This window comes from Chiloscyllium plagiosum, chromosome 33 (genome assembly GCF_004010195.1).
Source record: "Chiloscyllium plagiosum isolate BGI_BamShark_2017 chromosome 33, ASM401019v2, whole genome shotgun sequence".
Lineage (NCBI taxonomy): Eukaryota > Metazoa > Chordata > Chondrichthyes > Orectolobiformes > Hemiscylliidae > Chiloscyllium > Chiloscyllium plagiosum.
In genome coordinates, this window is record NC_057742.1 from 14,747,563 (window position 1) to 14,768,471 (window position 20,909).

At 38.8% G+C, this 20,909-nt stretch overlaps 1 protein-coding gene across 2 annotated transcripts in view; it reads left to right on the plus strand.

The window, feature by feature from the left end:
• The window catches only part of wnk4a (WNK lysine deficient protein kinase 4a), a 74,256-nt gene that overhangs the window by 6,132 nt on the left and 47,215 nt on the right, over positions 1–20,909 (plus strand). For both annotated transcript variants that reach the window (XM_043674988.1, XM_043674989.1), the window contains exons 2-3: positions 17,296–17,468; positions 17,840–18,060. In XM_043674988.1, the coding sequence (XP_043530923.1) occupies positions 17,296–17,468; positions 17,840–18,060 (394 nt within the window). The remainder of the gene's footprint in view (positions 1–17,295; positions 17,469–17,839; positions 18,061–20,909) is intronic.

The window sequence follows — 20,909 nt, forward strand, 5'->3', positions numbered from 1 at the left end:
TCCTTGCAGCAGGGTGGGAAGGTGGAGGTTCACTATTTCTTGGTTTTAATTTGTGGTGTGTTAGATTGGGACTTGGTACCCTTATTATACTGCCAAGAATAGGATCAGTTTGTTCCACTTCATATCAGTGCCAGAGTTGAAATATGATTTTTACTTGTAGAATGGAAGTATGAGGAGTGATATTTTTACAGTAGCCAAATCATCACTTATTGAAATTTGAGACTTTTTTTTTCAGGAAAGAGATGTTGTTGATGTGCTTTTCTTCATGTGCTTATCAGAATGGACTCCAGAATGGCAAATTTAAAAGAGAATAACAACGTATACTGCATCAGAAATAGGCTGCTGATTGTTTGTTTGTTTGGCAGGTCATTCTGATTGAGACATTGCTGTGGGGAAAACATTCCCCATGTTTTTGTTTAATTCAGCAGAAAAGAAAGTTAGTGCCTTTTTTTGAATCTTGTACTTGCTTTGTTGGATAGTGGGAAACATGAGCCTACGAATATCTCTTCGCTCTGCCAAGAGGGATGCTAAAACAACATAAGAACTCTTCTCCCTGGTTAATTTCCCATGTCTCGTCGGATGATGTGATCGATTCACTGCTGATATGATATTGGGTGCGAGCATGAGTCAAGACTGGCTTTAGAATCTAGCCTCCACAGCCAATGTTGATTTTTGTTTAACCTTGACTTGACCATTCTATGCAAAAATAAAGCTTTGACAATGCCTCACTTTAAGTAATATTGGAGTTTTGAGAGAGTACAGGATACAGAAAATTGGAAAACCATTCATGTCTGCACTGCTCAATAATGCATGGAGACAGTATTTACATGTGTTATAGAAACAACGGGACGCATTTTGCATATGGACTGGCTGGTTAACGAAGCATTAAAGTTGTTTTATGAGATCTAAATACAATAGAGATAAATAAAAGTGGCAACTCGATGAAGAGGGAAACCATTTCAAAGAGTTAAAAGGTAACTGGCTGTTTTCAGAAGGTAAAGAACATTTATGAGATGGAGCATTGTACTTTATTTAAAGATAATCCTAATCAATCTGTCTCCTGTCTCCACTCCTGAAAACTGTTGCTTTTGCTGGGATATGGTTCCACAATTGCCAAGTGCTCTACACTAGCAAGCTAAAGTAGCCATTGTTCATTTATAACCACAACAGTGACTTTCAGCACATTACTTTTGTTGAGGGCACCATAAGCAAACCCAATACTGTCCTCCCGTAATGTTCTCGTATGCTCATTTATGCAGGTTTGCTTGTGTATCATTCAACAGCAGAGATTTTTTAGCATATGCCTACTAATCCTAATTGTAAAGGTACATTTACTGCAAGTAAATTCAACAAAGATTTGTGAGCTCAAACCCAGAATCTTTCTGACATTGTACGTACATTAGCTGAGCTATCAACAGACCCAGTGCAGTCTCTCTTCAATCAGTACCCTTTCATCTGTCTTCACACTCTCATATCTCTGCATGCAGGAAGATTAGTATGTGACATTCTCCCAGTAGCATTTCAATAAGCTAGTGCATCCTCTGGAATGTTGATCAAACTATCTATGCTTTATTCTAGAACATGATGCAGAATGCAATATTTTCCTTTTTTTTTTTGCTTCTGTGAAAGATCTTCACAATGGCTCAGTAATTTGTTCATGTTTCCAATGGCTGTGATTTAAGAGTTTATGAGGCACAGTACTGGGTCAAATGGATTGAATGTCCACAATTTGACCAGAAGAAAAATCTGCTTTCTCACGTTTTGCAAACACCAAGTACTTTAGTGCTACATACATGCAGGATCACTTCTGTATTTCACGATTTACATGAAAATGATAATTAGCTATTGAAGTAACAAAGTAGATCAATGAGGGCAGAGCAGTAGATGTGATCTATATGGACTTCAGTAACGCGTTCAACAAGGTTCCCCATGGGAGACTGATTAGCAAGGTTAGATCTCATAGAATACAGGGAGAACTAGCCATTTGGATATAGAACGGGCTCAAAGGTAGAAGTGGTGGTGGTAGTGGAGGGTTGTTTTTCAGGCTGGAGGCCTGTGACCAGTGGAGTGCCACAAGGATCGGTGCTGGGCCCTTTACTTTTTGTCATTTACATAAATGATTTGGATGGGAGCATAAGAGGTACAGTTAGTAAGTTTGCAGATGACACCAAAATCGGAGGTGTAGTGGACAGCGAAGAGGGTTACCTCAGATTACAACAGGATCTGGACCAGATGGGCCAATAGGCAGAGAAGTGGCAGATGGAGTTTAATTCAGATAAATGCGAAGTGCTGCATTTTGGGAAAGCAAGTCTTAGCAGGACTTAAAGACTTAATGGTAAGGTCCTAGGGAGTGTTGCTGAACAAAGAGACATTGGAGTGCAGGTTCATAGCTCCTTGAAAGTGGAGTCACAGGTAGATAGGATAGTGAAGAAGACGTTTGGTATTCTTTCCTTTATTGGTCAGAGTATTGAGTACAGGAGTTGGGATGTCATGTTGCGGCTGTACAGGACATTGGTTAGGCCACTGTTGGAATATTGCATGCAATTCTGGTCTCCTTCCTATCGGAAAGATGTTGTGAAACTTGAAAGGGTTCAGAAAAGATTTACAAGGATGTTGCCAGAATTGAAGGAATTGAGCTATATGGAGAGGCTGAACAGGCTGGGGCTGTTTTCCTTGGAGTGTCTGAGGCTGAGGGGTGATCTTACAGAGGTTTACAAAATTATGAGGGGCATGGATAGGATAAATAGACAAAGTCTTTTCCCTGGGATGAGGGAGTCCAGAACTAGAGGGCATAGGTTTAGGGTGAGAGGGGAAAGATATAAAAGAGACCTACGGGGCAACTTTTTCACGCAGAGGGTGGTACGTGTACGGAGTGAGCTGCCAGAGGATGTGGTGGAGGCTGGTACAATTGCAACATTTAAGAGGCATTTGGATGGATATATGAATTGGAGTGATATAGGCCGGATGCTGGCAGGTGGGACTAGATTGTGTTGGGATATCTGGTCGGCATGGATGGGTTGGACTGAAGGGTTTGTTTCCATGCTGTATATCTGAGTCTCTAAATGCAAACAGCAGTGAAATGGGACTGGTATGGAGTAGTGAAATATCTTTGCATTGGTGTATCTACTCTTTGAATATAATCCATGGTTGCATGGCAAAAATTTTCTTGCTCTGCCAGTTGTACAATTATAATTAAATGTCAGCTCCTCCTGGGCATTACATAACATGAAAGTGGTCATTAATGGCACTAATCTGCAACCGAATTCTTTTGTTCTGCAGTTTTACAAATCCAGGGGATTGGGTTCAAAACAGACTGATTTCTGCTCAATCAATGTCAAGAACTATCTTTAGACTTGGGCTTCTTTATGACATTGCATTTATATATGAAGACAAAATGCCACAATGCACAGTATTCAGAGACCAACCAGGCTCTAGTCTTTCTGTTACATTATTGAAAGTCTAATACATGAACTCTGCTGCCCGATGATTGCTCGACTCCACAAGCTTCTCAGCATGTGTTTGTAATGTGTGCCTGGCTAGACCTCCGGCTTTTTGCTAGCTCTTGACGCCTTTGTTTCTTTCTCTCTTAACTCCATTTGCACTGTAGTATTAATGCTCAGCAGAAAGAAACTCCGTGACATCATTGCAAGGGTGCTGCAGCATCCTTACAAAGCCAAATATCAAAAGGATAAAAACCGAAAGAACTGCAGATGCTGTAAATCAGGAACAAAAATAGAAGTTGCTGGAAAAGCTCAGCAGGTCTGGGAGCATCTGTGAGGAGAAATCCAAGTTAATGTTTTGGCTCCAGTGAGCCAAAGGGTTCTGAGAAAGGGTCACTAGACCCTAAATGTTAACTTCCATTTTTGATATGCAAGACATCCTTTCGATATGAAATCAAATGTCAATCTGGAGCAGCATGAGTACTCTGGATCTAATTGTGCTGTGTGTAACCAAGGATTTGATGGAAACATGGGAAGAAAGGAATTTCATTCCCAGACTTGGCATCTCCAATCATAAGAATGTGCTGGTAAAGTTGATAATCAAAAATTGAAACTGTGAAATGAATTGCATTGGGGTCGTTCTAACATAAACAATTAAGCAGAAATTCAACACAATTAGCTGCAATGCTCCTTTCGCACCTTGTATGATTTTAGTTTCCAGTGAAACCCATGTTTCACATAATCTCATGGGTTCTGTCTGGTTAGTTATCTTTAAAATTATCCTCTGAGAGTCTAAAACAAAGATTTTACTATCTGTAATGACACCTGCTGATGACAATCCAGCTTGCCGTCAACATAATCCTTATTTTGTATATTGAGGTCCTTGTGAGGACATAAGGAGCAGTTAATTCATCTCCCAATTCCTTTTCTGTAACTTTCCTGGATGTAGTAACATTTTGGAGTATCTCCAGCAATTTTAAGTTGAACAAAAAACCATCAAAATGACATTAAACTAAATTTATGTTTACCCCACAAACTGAGCCAAATACCTCTCAGTAGTCAGACTGCTGAGTTATTAACTAAGAACAACAATATTTATAACCACTTATAAAGTCTGTCTGCATAGGAAAGATACTAATAGTAAGATAAAGACATTTCTATTATGAATTTAGCATTTGCCTGTTAGAACATTTGATATTTTTCTTGAATAATGTTTGCTATTTTTGAATTGTTTATATTGTAAAGAATTCATACTTTAAATAATACCATGTAAGACATTCATGGAAATGAAAAGTAAAGGTAGAGTTGAGGCTAAGCAATAACTCCATTGTGTTTTTTTTCTTCTCTTTTGTTAGAGTTGAGGGATTTCCACTCTGATGAGTTTTTTCTGAATCCCTTGTGCAGCGCATACCAGTGCCAAAAACACTTAAGTATTCTGCAGATTAGATTTGGGATATCGCTCTGGAATTCTGACCTAAAAATGTGCCCTAACTCCAAGGAACATCTTTCATTTTGCTAATATCTAATTGTATGTATTTGTTCTTTTATTGTTAAATTTTTAACAAAGTGAAGATTTGCTACAAATAGTAAAGAAGTGGCGACCATACCATTTGTTTAGGTTCACAGACAACTTTCAGACATTAGAGGAATAGTGCTCCAAAGCATTCAATGATTTTCCCTGGTGTACATTTTAAATAAATGTTTGAAGTTACAAAGTGCAGATCAGATGGAATAGTGCATTGTGCAACTGGATAGACAACAGTAGGGAGTCATTGGAAGGCATTTTGTGCCCAGAAGGCAAATTGGTATTCTAAGATAGGTTGCTAAGAAATGCATTAGTTCGGAGCTCCTTATGATGGTGAAAAACAATTTTGGCCTGTTGGTAATTGGTTAAAGATCAACTTTTGCACAAGTTTGAGGAGATGGCATGATGGCTCAGTGGTTAACACTGCTGCTTCATAGCACCAGGAACCCAGGTTCACTTCCTGCCTTGAATGACTGTCCGTGTGGAGTTTGCACATTCTCCCCATGTTCTGTGTGGGTTTCCTGTGGGCGCTCCGGTTTCCTCCCACAGTCCACAGTTGTGTAGGTTAGGTGGATTGGCCATGCTAAGTTAGCTGTAGTGTGTGTTGTAGGTGGATTAGCCATGGGAAATGCGGGGGGCGGTGGATTGGGGGGGCGGCAGTGGATCTGGGTGGGATACTCATTGGAGGATTAAGTGCTGAATGGCCTACTTCCACATTCTATGGATTCTATGATTCTTTATTTTCATTATCCTGGCTAGATACAAGGTATACTTTGGGGGAGTTGAGTAATCTAGCAGATAAGAAATTAAGAACATTTTTGAAGAACAATAAATACTTGATTCAGACTTGCTATTAAATGCTATGGAAAATCTCTTAACAATGTATTTTATTCCAAGATTAAAAAGGATTCTTGAATTCGACTTCACCAGTTGTTAATTGTGACATTGTTGTTGAGGGACAGACCTCGAAATAACAACTGAGTCCCATCGTGAATGTTAATATAACTGAACAAAGAAACAGGAGTCTCTTATTACATTCTGTCATTTTAATTAATCACTGAAATTGCATTCAGATATTACAAAAAAACAGCTTTTGCCATGGTGATTTCCAAGGCTGTTTATAACAAAAGATTATTTTCATGAGAGGAGTTGTGTTCGAACTGCTGGTCCATGCGCATTAGACTGTGCTTGTAGACAGGAAATCATTAAGCTTTACAAATGCCAGATGTGTAAATGTTCAATAGATACTTCTTCAATAACCTTTGGTTCTTGAATGATGAATTGGCTACTCTGGAGTCTCTTCTTTGCCCCAAAGTACAGTTTTGCAGCAGTGGAACACATCTCAGCCTGGAGCAGATCCAACACAACCATAAACAGATCCAAGCAAAACTTCTATTCAATGCACACTTAGTTCATGCCAAGCCTTAGTCATTTCTCTTAGAACAGTTGTCCCCTATTGAGTTTTACTGACTCCACAGTGCTGTGTTGGATATCTGATAGTTATTTATGAGCTTCATACTGTGAAGGAGTCTGCATATATCCCTCATGCAGGGTACATCTTTTTAAATAAATCTTGCATCTGTTTAGTTTATTCAGTGACAGATTCATTTTTTACTTTCCTCAGCCCCGGAAATATTAATAGTTAATGAAAAAAAGATAGTAGTGATATATAAAACAAGTCTAACAAATTCAGGACATCCTGAGGCATCTCACAGCAGTGAAGTACTTTGGAAATGTCGTCTTTTTTTCCCTGCAGAAATTACATAATGGATAATATATTAATATTTTGTCCAATTGGCAGGATTAAATCTTTATGGCTAAGTGAGTCTATATTAGAGTGGACAGGCAGATAACAAAGTGAATTGGGGGAAATAATCCTGTTAGCTGTTAACGACAATTTTGTGCGTTTGTATGATTTATTTACAAGTAATAGAGCAGTTTAAATTTACTGTGCAACAAGTTAGGGAAAAGTATGGTTATTAAGACTGAATCCTAACTATTCTCACCCCAGACCCTCTTCATTATTTCTAACTTTAACCTGTTATTGGAATTTTAAAACACTAGCAAACATCATCTGGAACAATGCAAACTCTGTTTCACATAAAAGTACTGTGCGTAGTCATTATCTGTCTGCAATTATTGTAGTTCAAATGAGCATTCCATTTCTATTATAATAATAGAAAATATCAGTTTGAACTTTTCAAGTTTCAGCTGCAGCTCAGTTGGTAGGACCCTTGCCTCTGAATCAAATGTTTGTGAGTTAAATTGTACTCCAGTGTTTGCATTCAAAAATCTAGGCTGCAGTGCAGTAATTATGGAGCTCTGCACTGTTGAAGATTTTATCTATCAAATTAGACATTAAACCGAGGCCTCTGCCTGACCTGCTCTAGTGGATGTAAAAGATCATGTAGCAGTATTGTGAACAGCAGAAGAGAGCAGTTACCCTCAGAGTCCTGGCCAATATTTTGACTCTTCATATCACTGAATAAGATTATCTGTCCATTACCACCTTGCAGTTTCTAGGAGCATTCTATGTACAAATTGGCTTCTAAGTTTCTTATAATGTATGTCACATATTCTCAAATTCAATTTACAAGTATTTTGAGGCCATGAAATGTACTGTATATATGCAAGTCTGTCTTTCTTCCTAATGTCCCTCGCTGTGTGTTCTAACGCAGAAAACATAACTGGGGATCATTAACTGGATGAAATGATCATTTGATTAACATGATCATTCGGTCTGGGTATGATTAATAAAATAATCATAATTAGACCAAGTAATTAATAACTCACCTGGATATTGACAAGGAACTTTGCCCGTGATTATTTCTGATGATTTTGTTGTTCTGAGCTTGGCGTTGCCCTGCTTCCGGGTTTATCTCTCAAAATAAAATCTGGTCCTTGTATGTGTAACATCAGTAAGTTGTTGGTGTTGCATTTGGTGAATTTATGCCAGCAACACACTTTTTGCAACAGTGAGCTCCTGAGATGCTGCAGTGTCGTGTGAAGATTAATAAGCAAAGTTTACCAAGGAACCATTGATAAATCGGAAAAATTGTACCTCTTTCACATTCCTTCACAAAGTTTGGGAACAGGTGTGTGAAATGATAAGGAACTACTGAGATAAAGAATTTGGAAGACTAAACAGCAATTTGTTAGAGGATTTTGTAGACAGACTTTTTCCTCTGGTTGAAGAGTTGAAGGACAAGAGAGTGCCCAATTCAGAATTCTCAATGGGGAAGAGAAGGAGAAAAGTTTTGAGAGCTGTTTGAGCTTTATACTGGGAACAGCTGAGGCACAGAACATTGTATCTTCTAAGAGAAGGGTAAATAAGAATGTGAAACTGAGAAAGATACAGACCTCCAAGGTAAAAATCACACAACACCAAGTTATAGTCCAACAGGTTTATTTGGAGGCACTAGCTTTTGGAACACTGCTCCTTCATCAGGTGGTTGTCAGCGGCGTTCCGAAGGCTAGTGCCTCCAAATAAACCTGTTGGATTATAACCTGGTGTTGTGTGATTTTTTTTTTTTAACTTTGTCCATCCCAGTTCAGTACTGGCATCTCCAAATCATGACCTGAAGGGAAACACCAGAAACTGGTGCCAAAACAAAGAGAATTGTCCAAATTGCTGCCTCCTTATGTGGTAGGGATCTATTGCAGGATTACAGACAACAAAAGAATGAGAAGATTTTGCATGTCTGACATCTTAGTAAAAGTTATCACATATTGATTCTCTTAACTTAATTCCTTAATAAAATTGCAATCATATTCAAATTCTTATACACATTTTATGTCAATCTGATCATAGACAGATTTATTGATGGAACTGAAGGCTTATTTAAAGTGAAAAAAATACTTATAGGCTTGCTTAAATAAATCAAACTGACTTATCTCATTCTTTTTGAAAAGTTGACAGTATTAATGGAGCATCATGATTAAACTTGTGTTCAAAATCCCACTTAATACCTACACAGGTTAACTCTTTTGTTGGTTGTTTATCAGTGATTGCTTGTGGTGATTGCACAGTTGTGTATTTTTCTCCTATTGGCACATAGCAGTAAACCAGACATATCCCTCACCCACTTTACTGCTCTGTGGCTCAATTGGCCTGTAGCTTGGATTCTCAGCAATATCTACACGACCATGAGCAGGTTTATCTCTAGGACCTATTGATTTCCTAGCTGAGATTATTACTAGGCAGGTAAGATCTCAGACTGAAATCTGGCTTAATAGTTTTTTTTCAATTAACAAAGTGGAATTTCATGAAATTTCAAGCATGCAAAACTCAAAATTAGATTTTATTGTCACATTTACTCAAGTATAGGAATACATCAGTACAGTGAAAAGTGTACAAAGTTGCCATTGTCTGGCACCATCTTGGTTACAAAACCAGAATCTCAAAACAAAACAGCAGAAGTCAAAGAAAGTTAAAGAAAAACAGCCAGATATCAAACTCTAGGTCCTATCTCCAAAAAGGTTTTTGGAGCCACAGATTCAGGCATCCAGACCTAATATTGCTAATAGTGTTCATGCAGTTATTAGATTGTTGTAAAAATCCAACTGGTTCCCTAATGTCTTTGAGGAAAGGAAGTCTGCAGTCCTTTTATGGTCTGACCTGGATATGAGTCCAGATGCACATCAGTGGGTCTGACTGGTGACCATCATGTGAAATAGCTCAGCAAATCACAAAGCCATCTTCTAAGGGAAATTGGAGATGGACAGTGAAAATTAAATGAATAAGGAAAGCCTTGGTCTAATTATGAAATGAGAAATTTCCATCATTAGATGGATTTTTGACTTTTCCATTTCAGAAATCCACCATTTTAAATATTTGTTCTGACCTTTCAACTGGGGTTTAAAGAAATCGTAGCTCTATAATTGGTGAGAGTGAGATTTAATCATAGAATTATGATTGAAGGATTAGTCAACGCGGGAAAGAGATCCGATCGTCCAATCATCCTCTCATCCCGTTCTTCCAAACAGAGAAACATTTGTCAAAAAAAACAAAGAACTGCAGGTGCTGGATATCCAAAACAGAAATACACATCTCTGGGGAAACTCAGCAGGTCAGGTAGCATCAGTGGAGAGAAAACAGAGTTAACGTTTTGGGTCCAGTGACCTATGTTCAGAACTCATTTGTGATTGGAGAAGAAGTCCAAGGCTGAGAGAGAGAGGGATCATGTGACAGAAGGAGCTGGAGCAACTTGGACAGCAAACCTATAGGAAGGAGAGCTGAAAAATAAGCAGCAACTTTATCATAATATTCAAGGGAGAGAAAGAAGAACCAACAAATACTGTCTTAAAAACTAGGTTTCGAACGTAATTTTGGGGGATAAAGGCAGTGGAAAGCAAACAGTTCATTCTCCCTTTAGGATGGTAAGTCTGATTATTACTTTATCGGTTTGTCAGCTGTTGAGAATGAGGAGAAGTCTGTCCCCCTCTTTTTGTCTCCCTTTCCCTCTCCCTTTCCACCTCTGCTGTTATTCCCATCCCGCTTGTCACATTCTCTCTTCTCCCACACCCCTCTCACAATGAAGGTGCTCTCATTCTCCCCTTCACTATGCTCTTTTTTTTTCCCTCCCGACAACCAACACACACACAATCACATGCAATTTCCAGCCACACTAGCCTCCTTCCCCCTCTGTGCCTCAAACCACACATGGTCTGTCTGTTTCTCTCGCTTTTTCTTGATTTCTACCTTCCCACCCACTAACCCTCACACCTCATGCTATCAGCAATAATTCAGTAAAGTTTATTTCCTGTTTCTCTACAAAAAAGTAACTAGAAAGTCAGCATCCTGATTGTGTCATATGGCTGTTGATTTAAGAGTTTAAAAAAATGAGCCTAACTATATTCATCTCACGGTACTTTGACAATTCTGCCCATTTGTAGTCACCTGGAAGTATTTGCATGTCACCACACGTCATAAAAAGTGCTATAATTTTCTGACCTTTGCTGCTGCTGTGACTTTGCTATTTGGCAGTACAATGTTTGCATAATTCCTTATCACAGAAAATTTCAGACCTTTTATCTCTTCCCTGTCCATTGTACTTTTAGATGAAATATAATGGATGAGTTATTTTTGCAATACTTAGTTAACCTGCAGCAGACTTGTATGGAGCATGGATACAGTAAGGTCCATGGTGCTGCCAATATTTCCATAGAACAGACCATTGGAATTCTGAAGACATGCTTCAGATGCCTTCATAAATCTATGGAATGTTTCAGTACAGTTCACGAGATTAGTCCTCGTGCTTGTTAGCTTGCTGTATCCTGCACATTTTTTCCACAAACAAGGCCTACTGATTAATGCCTGAAAGAACAGATGAAACTGATCAAAGTCGTCAAGGTCAGCGGGCAGTTGAGGCACTATTTGAGGAAGTGGTCACATACACAACCATGTGTAAGCTTCTGAAAGGGCACCGCTTCAGCTAAATAATTGCTGTGCTACCAGTCTAACCTTCATGGTCTTCTCATACTCTTCGGTATAACATAGCCCCTGGTTATTGAGGTTTCAGTCACCAGAAACCTTTCCTATCTACTCCATTTAATACTGTTGTGACTTTACACCTCTCTTATCACACATGTAACTCACAGTACCATAAATTTTTAAACTTATCAGTTTAAAAAAGTATTACATTCACAGAAATCATTAAATATTCCATAACAGATCAGGGGAGCTGCAACTGTTGGCTACCTTTATCTGTGGATAAAAAATGTTTGGAGTGGGGGAGGTGGTTTTGGGATTGAAGAATTCTATCCAAAAGGCTGTTTGGTTGAGAGCCAGGTTATTGAGTCAGAGCTAGGTTTAAAAATCATTGGAAAATTGCACGTAGGGAGTTAAAATGTGTGACATGCAATTAAAACTGTCCTTGCACATTTGAATGCTTTCATGAGATTGTATGCAAAAGTGTCATGTATACTCAAGGTAGAGCACCTCTGAACCAAAGCACTGTCAGATTTCAGGTCAACTGTTTGGGTCAGTCTGGGCCAAGTCAAGTTGGATGGATCAATATGCACTGGCTGATTATGTATCAGGAGCCACAATATGCCAATGGAGCCTTTTACAAGAGTCCAATTTTCAAACAATTCTGGTTTTTGGACAACAGGATGTGAGGCACTATTTAGACTATGATTTTAAACTTCTCACCCTTGTTTTCAAATCCCTCCATGGCCTTGGGATTCCTTGACTCTGTAATCACTTTCAGATACACAGCCCATGCAATGCCTGTTGTCCTCTAATTCTGCTCTTGGGGAGGTCATGGGGGGATATCGTGACCTCCTGGTAATGTGTATTGGGTTAATAATCAAGAATCCCAACCTAATGCTTTGGGGGCGTTAGTCCAAATCCAACCTTGAAATTTGTATTCCGTAAAATCCAGAACTAATAAAGCTACCCTAATTGCAATCATTTTATAATCAGTTGATTCTCTCATGCCCTTTTAGAGAATAAAATCTGCCATCCTTACCTGGTCTGGCTACATGTAACTCCAGACTCTCAGCAGTGTGGTTAACTCATAACTGCACTCTCTGTAGTTGCAGCTGGACAATCAGGACTGGCCCATTCAGCGATGCCCACATCCCACAAATGAACTTTTTTAAAATTCCCAATTTTAACCATTTTTCTATTGGCTGTGCCTTCCGATATCAAGGTCTGCAATCTGGAATTTTCTCACTAATCCTCTCTACCTCATTTTGCTTCTTTAATCTACCTCATTTTGACCTTGTAATCTACCACATTGAAGTTACCTAATTTTCCTTTGTGTGTGACTCCGTGTCAAATGTTGTCACGCACCTTGGCTTATTGCAACACATCAAAAGAGCTACAAAAATTCAATTTGTTGATATAATTTAGTGCATTTTGCACGCACTTTTATGTTTTGGACATTTATAGAATTTTGGTGCTTTGGTGAACTTTTCTAGTTATTGTATTCCTGGCTATCTTTCTTTTAATTCATATACGTGATAAAAATGATCACTTTTGTTTCTCTTATCGGAAGAAGAGATGCACTTACAGTGAAGTAGCTCATTTAAAGGAGCCATTTTTCCACGACCTTACATCATGTAAGATCATTGTTGTCTTGTCAAACATGGCAACTGGTGTCACATTTACATCAAAATTTTGCTCCCTTTTTAAACATTAAAGGGGCACAGTATCGGGCTGAATGTTTAGATTTTGATTTCATTAATAAGTTTTAAATTCTGCAGTGCATTCTCGACTGCTCTTACATTGTCCTTCAAACTGTCGCCTATAAAACCAGAGCCAGCGTGGATTTACCTCATTCAAATAATTTTTTTGATAAGAACTATTGTACACATTGTTAATCATTTAAATAGTGCCTGATTACACCTGAAACATAATATGTTAGGCAAATATATTGATGTGCTAAGTACATGTATTTTTGAATACCCATTATTTCTGTACAGACAATCATTTTGATAAGAACATCAACATCTTCCAAAGATGACGTGACTGAAAATGATAGGAAGCAGATTGTTGTGTTGCACAGACTACTTAAAAAACATTTTGGCAGTCACAAAATAACAAATCTGTTTTGCAGATCCAACTATTTTGAAGGAGAGTGGCTTGGAAAGTGACAGAGCTGAGTGTTGTGCTGGGTATCAACTTCGGGTGCTTCGTTACCCCCCAATTTATTTTTCTAGATACTTTTTTAATCACCTTGTTAATACATGTTGTGACACACCTCCAGAGCAGATGGGACAACAATCTACAGATTTTGGGCCCAGAGATAGCCAAACTAACATTGTGTGAAAATTGCACTATAATTTTCCTTTCTACTCTTTCAAGCCAACAGAATTTGTTTAAACAGCCCTGGGTGGGCCATTGTAACAAAAATGCAAATCGATGACCAGTGGAAACTTGCATAACAAAGGGGAAACTTGCAAGTTCCTCAGCCATGATCTTATTGATTGGGTGCACTGGTAGATATTTTCTAATCAACCTGATTAGAGATGTTATTACACACTTCTGGAGCAGGTGAGACTTGAACCTGGACTCCTGGCTCAGAAATAGAGACAATACCACTTTGTGAAAAGAGCACTACAGTTTTCCTGCCTATCCTGAGTTGAATTGTCAGTGATAGAGGATAAACCACCACAAGTTATAACAAGAAGAGGAACTTTTACTTTTGCATAACAGGGTACAATTTATTGCATGATAGAAATTGGTTTTTAAAAAAAGCCATTACTGGTCAGGTGTAATTACAACCATCAAGAGCCAAGATGACGTATCTGTCTCCATTGAGACCATTCATAAGAACGCTTGATTCTCCACCCAAAAACTGTGTGACCACATAAAATTAATGCAACTTTAACATTAACTCTTTCAGAACCATTGCCTTATTCAATGGCAGGAGTATCCAGATCTGAAAAATATAGGTGGTCCTGAAAGTGGCTATTGGCATACTAAGATGAGAAACCTGAACTGCTTAAGAAATTTCCACTTTTCAAAAACAGATCATAAAAAAGATGTAGGGTCCAGCTGGTGTGTTTATAGCTACCAGTTCAAAGACTCTCTGCAGTGTTTACCAGACTGTAGTGAAAGTTACCCATTTTATATTTTGTGCTGACAAACCAGTGTGGGTTTGAATAGACTGTTTTGAGTGAGTGCGAATACCAAGGACCTAGTGAATAGCAGTCTGTATCTCAACTCCTTGCCAGTATTGGGTTAGGGTCAGGAAAGACTTAAAGCTGGACTGGTTTGTTTTCTGTATTTTTTTTTACCTGGATGGCATAGGGACATGAAGAGTCACATTACAATGCTATTGTATTGCTTCATTGTGTCTGCAACAGATTTGTGAAGCTGATTTGTTTTCTGTTATGTACATGGTAAGGGCCCCTCAAAAAAAATCCTTTTCCAGGATCTGTAAACCCTCAGCACCAGCCCTATACATAACTTTTTTACTTGCGGGATTAAAGCTGATATAGACAGAATGTCAACAATTTCTTGTTTTGGCAAAGTGTGTCTCCTTTCAGAAGGCGTCAAGAAAACAATTGCCTTGCCTCCCTCATACCAGCATAAATCAGCTTGCCCCTTACTACTGGGGAATAATAAATGCCATTTCCATATGCGTAGTTGGCTTCACAGGAATATTTGCAAAAGCCAAAAATGTGAAAACATTCCAAAAAAGTAGAGTTTTCTGTATATTTGGTATCTGTGCCAGGAAAAGCTATTCAGTCAAACCAGCTAGATTTTTAAATAACATCTCCACTTGAACATTGTTTTCTAAAAACCATTTATGATGACTGATGTGCCAACTGTGGTGTACCACAGAATGGCTGGCTGGGAAGGCACACTTGATCTTCCACATGTTTATTTACTGACAAATTTGATTGAAGCAGGAGGCATCCTACCAACCTATGGCATTTAACATTCAGGAGACCAGTGGAATGATATCATTTGCAATGAAAGGAGATAAAAACAGTAACAGGATTAGCCAAAAGATGTGTGGAAAACGCAAGAGGTGTGTAATTGTGGTGGTTACAGCGAGGCGGTTACAGCTCAGTCAGAAGTTCATTAATATAGGGGTGCGAAAAGATCCCACAGAATGAATCAATCACAGAAGCATAGGTGATATAGTGCAGGAAGAAATCCTTTGATCCAAAGTGCCTGCACTGGCTCTTCAAATAGCATCATTACCTAGTGCCCATCTCCTGCTCTCTCCACCACCCCTTTTGGACATTATTTCTATCCAAATCAAATCTGCCTTCACCAGACTTCTAGCAGTGCATCCCGTACATGGAGAGAACGGATTCAGTTTACAGCAGAGCTTCTAAATGTCTTTTTGCATTAATCTGTAGAGGATTCAGTTGAGGAATATCTATTATCTAATTCAGAACAGTATCCATACAGACATGGGACAAGTGCTCTGTGAGTCCACGCCTATAGTTTGTAACCAAGTTTCCTGTATGTGAGAAGCTAGTTTGTGTCACTCATATTTTCAAAAATAAAGAAGGTAAATCAGAGTCAGAGAATTCTCTGCTTGCCGGCCATTGTCTGGAAGACATTATAAGAGCTGCCTTTAAAATCAGTGGGAGACGGGAGAGGTGCATTAGAAATTCATGAGTGGCTTCCAAGAAAATGGTCAGGCTTAACAATATGATTGATTTCATTGTGGAAATGACTAAGATTGTGGATGAAGGAAATCCAGTGGCCATCATCTACCTGAAGTTATGGAAAAACTTTGATAAGCTTCTCATACTTGGTCACTTCACAAGTAGGGACATTCTGGTATCAATGGAAATTTGAAATGCTGCATCAGGAATTGGATCCAGTATGGAAATGTGTTGCTGGAAAAGCGCAGCAGGTCAGGCAGCATCTAGGGAACAGGAGAATCGACGTTTCGGGCATTAGCCCTTTTCCAGTAACACATTTCCATCTCTGATCTCCAGCATCTGCAGACCTCACTTTCTCCAATTGGATCCAGTACCATAGCCCATCATTGTAGATGGCACAGTGTTCAGTTTGGAGACTTTCCAACAGTGGTACCACCCAGTGGTCTTTTTAATGGTCTGGACAGTGTTACTGAGAGGATAATTTGTAAGTTTGCAGATGACACCAAATTGACAGAGGAATGCAATCAAATTCAAAACAAAAATGAGAATGTGCTAAAGGACCAGACCAAACATTGTTTAATTACATTCAATTTTAAGATATATGTAGTGTCCTGCATATTGTTGTGGGGGATTTGTTTAGCAAGGGATTATTATCCATTATGGTGTATGTCAGGCTTGATAGTTCAACTGGTCCACCTGCCTGTACTTTCTATTTGTTCGTTCAATCTTAGTCATGTGAATTGTGCGAGTTGCAGATTACAATCAAAGTATCTGCCCACAGGCAAGTAATGCCATCAGAGGGAAAGTGTCCCTAGGTGATGGTTTTGTATATTTTAGCAGCAGATTTCACAGCAGCAGTGACAGAAGTCTAAGCAATGGTCATTGTCCTGCAATCCCAATGAAAGGAGATGTGAAGTAAAATACTTTCCAATGGGAAACCTTGTCCTTAATAGAAAACTCCAAACAAGTTCTGAATGAATTAGTCGTGCTCTATTTGGGGACTTGGCAAGTAGTTTTACAGTTTTGAGATATATTGCTGGCTGCTTGCATTCAAGAGAATACAGTACACGTGGACCGGAAATATGTTTCTATCAAGTTCCAAATATTTTACTGAAGGCATTTACTCCCTTGTGGCGCTGGGATTTATTATCACTGTGACATGCCATGCAAAAATGTTGATAGTTGTTTCTGTCCTAGATTTTTGCTGAATGTGGATGTTTGCATTTTACATCCTCCTTTGTCTTCTCACAGACTCGCAAATTATCAAAGGCAGAGAGACAGAGGTTCAGTGAAGAGGTGGAGATGCTGAAAGGATTACAACACCCCAACATAGTGCGTTTCTATGATTCCTTTAAATGTTCAGTGAAAGGTCACAAATGTATTGTGCTGGTGACTGAACTGATGACATCAGGGACACTCAAAACGTAAGTAACGAGGTAACAGCATTTTCGATCCAGCTGACTGATTTACTTCTTTGACAAAGTGCAGTGAATGGAATGATGATCAAAATGGAATGTGCCCTGGAGAAAAGATGCATGAGAGCTGACAGTTATGTAGGAGTGATGGATCCATGCTTGAAGAAATTCCAAAGCTGAGACCCTAGCCCCAAATCCAGCCATTCACATCTCCCTTTAATCCCTTTTGACAGTTTCATGTGATGTAGAGTGATACTTAGTGGATTTGCAGTGTGTAACACAATGCAACAGCAAGCTGGCACTGTGAAACAACCATAGCAATTAGAAATGCAAGGTTCGCTACTGAGGCTGCTGTGTTATTCAACTGCTTTTATCTTTAGGTACCTAAAGCGGTTTAAAGCAATGAAGAATAAGGTTCTGCAGAGATGGAGCAGACAGATTCTGAAGGGCCTACAGTTCCTTCATACACGGTCCCCTCCTATCATCCACCGTGACCTGAAATGCGATAATATCTTCATTACAGGACCAACTGGCTCTGTAAAGATCGGTGACCTTGGTCTTGCAACACTAAAAAGTGCATCATTTGCAAAAAGTGTAATAGGTAAACACAATTTAAGATCTTGTATGCCTTTATTAATCATATGAACATGTATCGTAGTAGAAATTAGTTTCAGTAAATCTCACTTGTTCAATGTGGCCCAAAGTACTAAATCTCCCTCCAACAATTAACTGGCTCAGATTTGGTAATTTGTATCAGAAAGAACTGTAACACTGAGAAATGTGATATGAAAATATTAGTTAGAAAGTAAAAGAACCCTATTTAAGTTTGGGGTCAGAATACATTGTTAGCATTTCACCTAAGCCAGGACACAACTGAGAAAGAAATTCTGAATGCTGTCAATGGAGGGTAAACACATGGTATCCTCCCAAGCAACATCGAAAAATCAGATTGGAACTTTCAGGTTTCTCCTTGCACAATAAAAATTACTTACCCTACCTCAAGGAATATTTCAAAGTTCAGCAGCCCTGGTCTCCTCTGAAGTGGATGACAGGAAAGAAGTGACAGCCAAAAATGAAGAAAACCCATACTAAATAGTGTAAGTGCAAGTGATGTGCATTTTTGGGGCCTTGCCCTCCTTTGAGATTTGAAGATGTGGTTCCAGTGTTGCATGAGATAATTGGGAAGATGACGGCCCTGAAAGGGGGTGTGGAAATAAACCTGAGGTTGTAGTTTTAGTTCCCTGTGCCAGCCCAGTGGTGTACATCACCTACAGGTAACTTTCCAGCACATCAAACCAATTTGTACCTGGCCATGGGTTAACCTGAAGCTTCTGATGCTGCTTTCTCTTGGCTAGAGATCACTGGAATGGTTGAATACTTTTGCAGATTCATTCAGTCACACAATGAAGGTGTCAGAGCACCGGTGCCATTCGGTTTACAATTTGTTTGGAACTGGAGCCTTCACTAATTATCTGCACCTGGCTGTCTCCAGATCCAGATTAAAAAAACTACTAACAGGTGGGCACAGGATACTGTTGGTGCAGCTTCATTGGTGCCTCTCATTGTTGTTTTCTAAAAATCACAAGGATTTGAGATTCCGAAGAAGAAGCACATTGCAATATTCTTACTAGTGGCAAAAAAAAGTTGCTTCCTGAAGAATCCCCCAAGTGTTATCTGACCGTCTCAATCAGAACAATAGGAAGAAAAAAAAACCTCAAGAAAGCAAGGTAAACTGAAATGGAAATACTAAAAAAATGATTGGACATAATCCTTTTAGTCGAGTTCCTCATAATTCAGCACTTAGTAACTTTGAATGTTACTTTTAATGTGCAAGCATTTGAATTAATGGGCATAGGATCATAGGAACTGACTTCACCATTAAAAATTGCGTGTGTTTTCTTTCAACTACTATAATATTGTACTGGAAAATATCTACAATGCACAATATCATCAGAAATCCAATGTCATGGACTCTATTTTTAAATGAGTGTAAAAAATGCGTTACTGATTGGAAAACATGTTGCAAAGCGCTAACATCGTTCTAATGCAGTAGAAAATGCTTAATAAGGCTGAAATTAAAACTCCAATTTGGAGCACTTAGTATTTGGTGTTTGCTCTACAGAATCTAGAAGAGTATTAAGTTTCTTGGAATTAATACATAATCCTGCACGAGGCAGGATTTGGTGTGGAAACAAAGAAATATTCAGGTGCAAGTAGGCTGTACTCGAGCCAAATGTGTTAAATTATTGCACATGCTCCTCCGTAAAGGCCAACACGTGCATATGGTTCCATAAATGTTTAATCTACTGCTAAGGAATGTGCATAACAACTGCTGTCACTTTTACTAAGAACAATGTAGAAACATCATGAACCAAGACAGAGGGACATATTCCATAGTGACCAATGTCAGTGTAAACTGTAGCTCAGTAGATAGTGCTCTGGTGTCTGAATCATAAGGTTGTAACTTCTTCCAAGCCAGGCCACTCCACTGTAGCAGTGGGAGACTGCTGCAGTGTCAGAGGTACTGGCTCTTTCATGAGCTGTTAAGCTGAGCCAAATCCAGCTCGAGTGTCTTATGGACCACATGTAACCCCTTCAAAATATAATAATAAGCTAGCCCAGACCCTAACTTTTTCTTACTTTTAAATGTATGTGTAAAGTGTTGCATTCCAGATGTAATTTGATTAGTCAAACTGTTTGACTCTAAGCAAAACACATTTTATTTTTATACTGCAGTTAAACACAGATAAAATAAAAAGAAAAGAATTGTAACTGTAACTCTATTGAAATTTCAATATAAACTGCTAATTAACTGTTCCAGCATAGTAACATACCCTTGGCAAAGGCAAATTCAGTAAAATAGGTTGTCTCACATGCAATTCGAGCAGAAGGAAGAGAAACACACCTTTTTAGCTTAAAGAAAAGAATAAAAGCTTCCACATCTAGCTTCAAGACCCCTGCAACTGCAGAAAGCTACATCTAAAAACCCAGATTCTGTGGGAGCTTGACCCCACCTGTTCACGCTGTTCTATTGTTTCAACCCTTTTTTAAAAAAAAATCCCCAAGACCCCTCAAGCTGTTGAGGTTATTGGCTTTGAGCATACTGCTCACCACCTCTGTGTCAACCTTTCGTCATAAAAGAAACGAGGGCAACATACACCTCTCAAAGCTGTAGCATTATCACAGGTGGATGCAAAAGATCCCATGTGTGTTTTGAAAAAGAGCATTGGAGTAATTTATGATGCCCTGAATAATATTTATCTCCCAGTCAACATTGCAAAAATAGATTATCTGATCATTATTGTTCCTGTATGTGGGAGGTTGGTATGCATAGATTAGTTGCAGTTTTCCATAATTCCAACAGTGTCTACACCTCAAAAGTTATTGCTTTAAGATGTCTGGTGGTCTTGAAAGGTACTATATAATACAAGTCTTTTTTTCCTTCCTTGA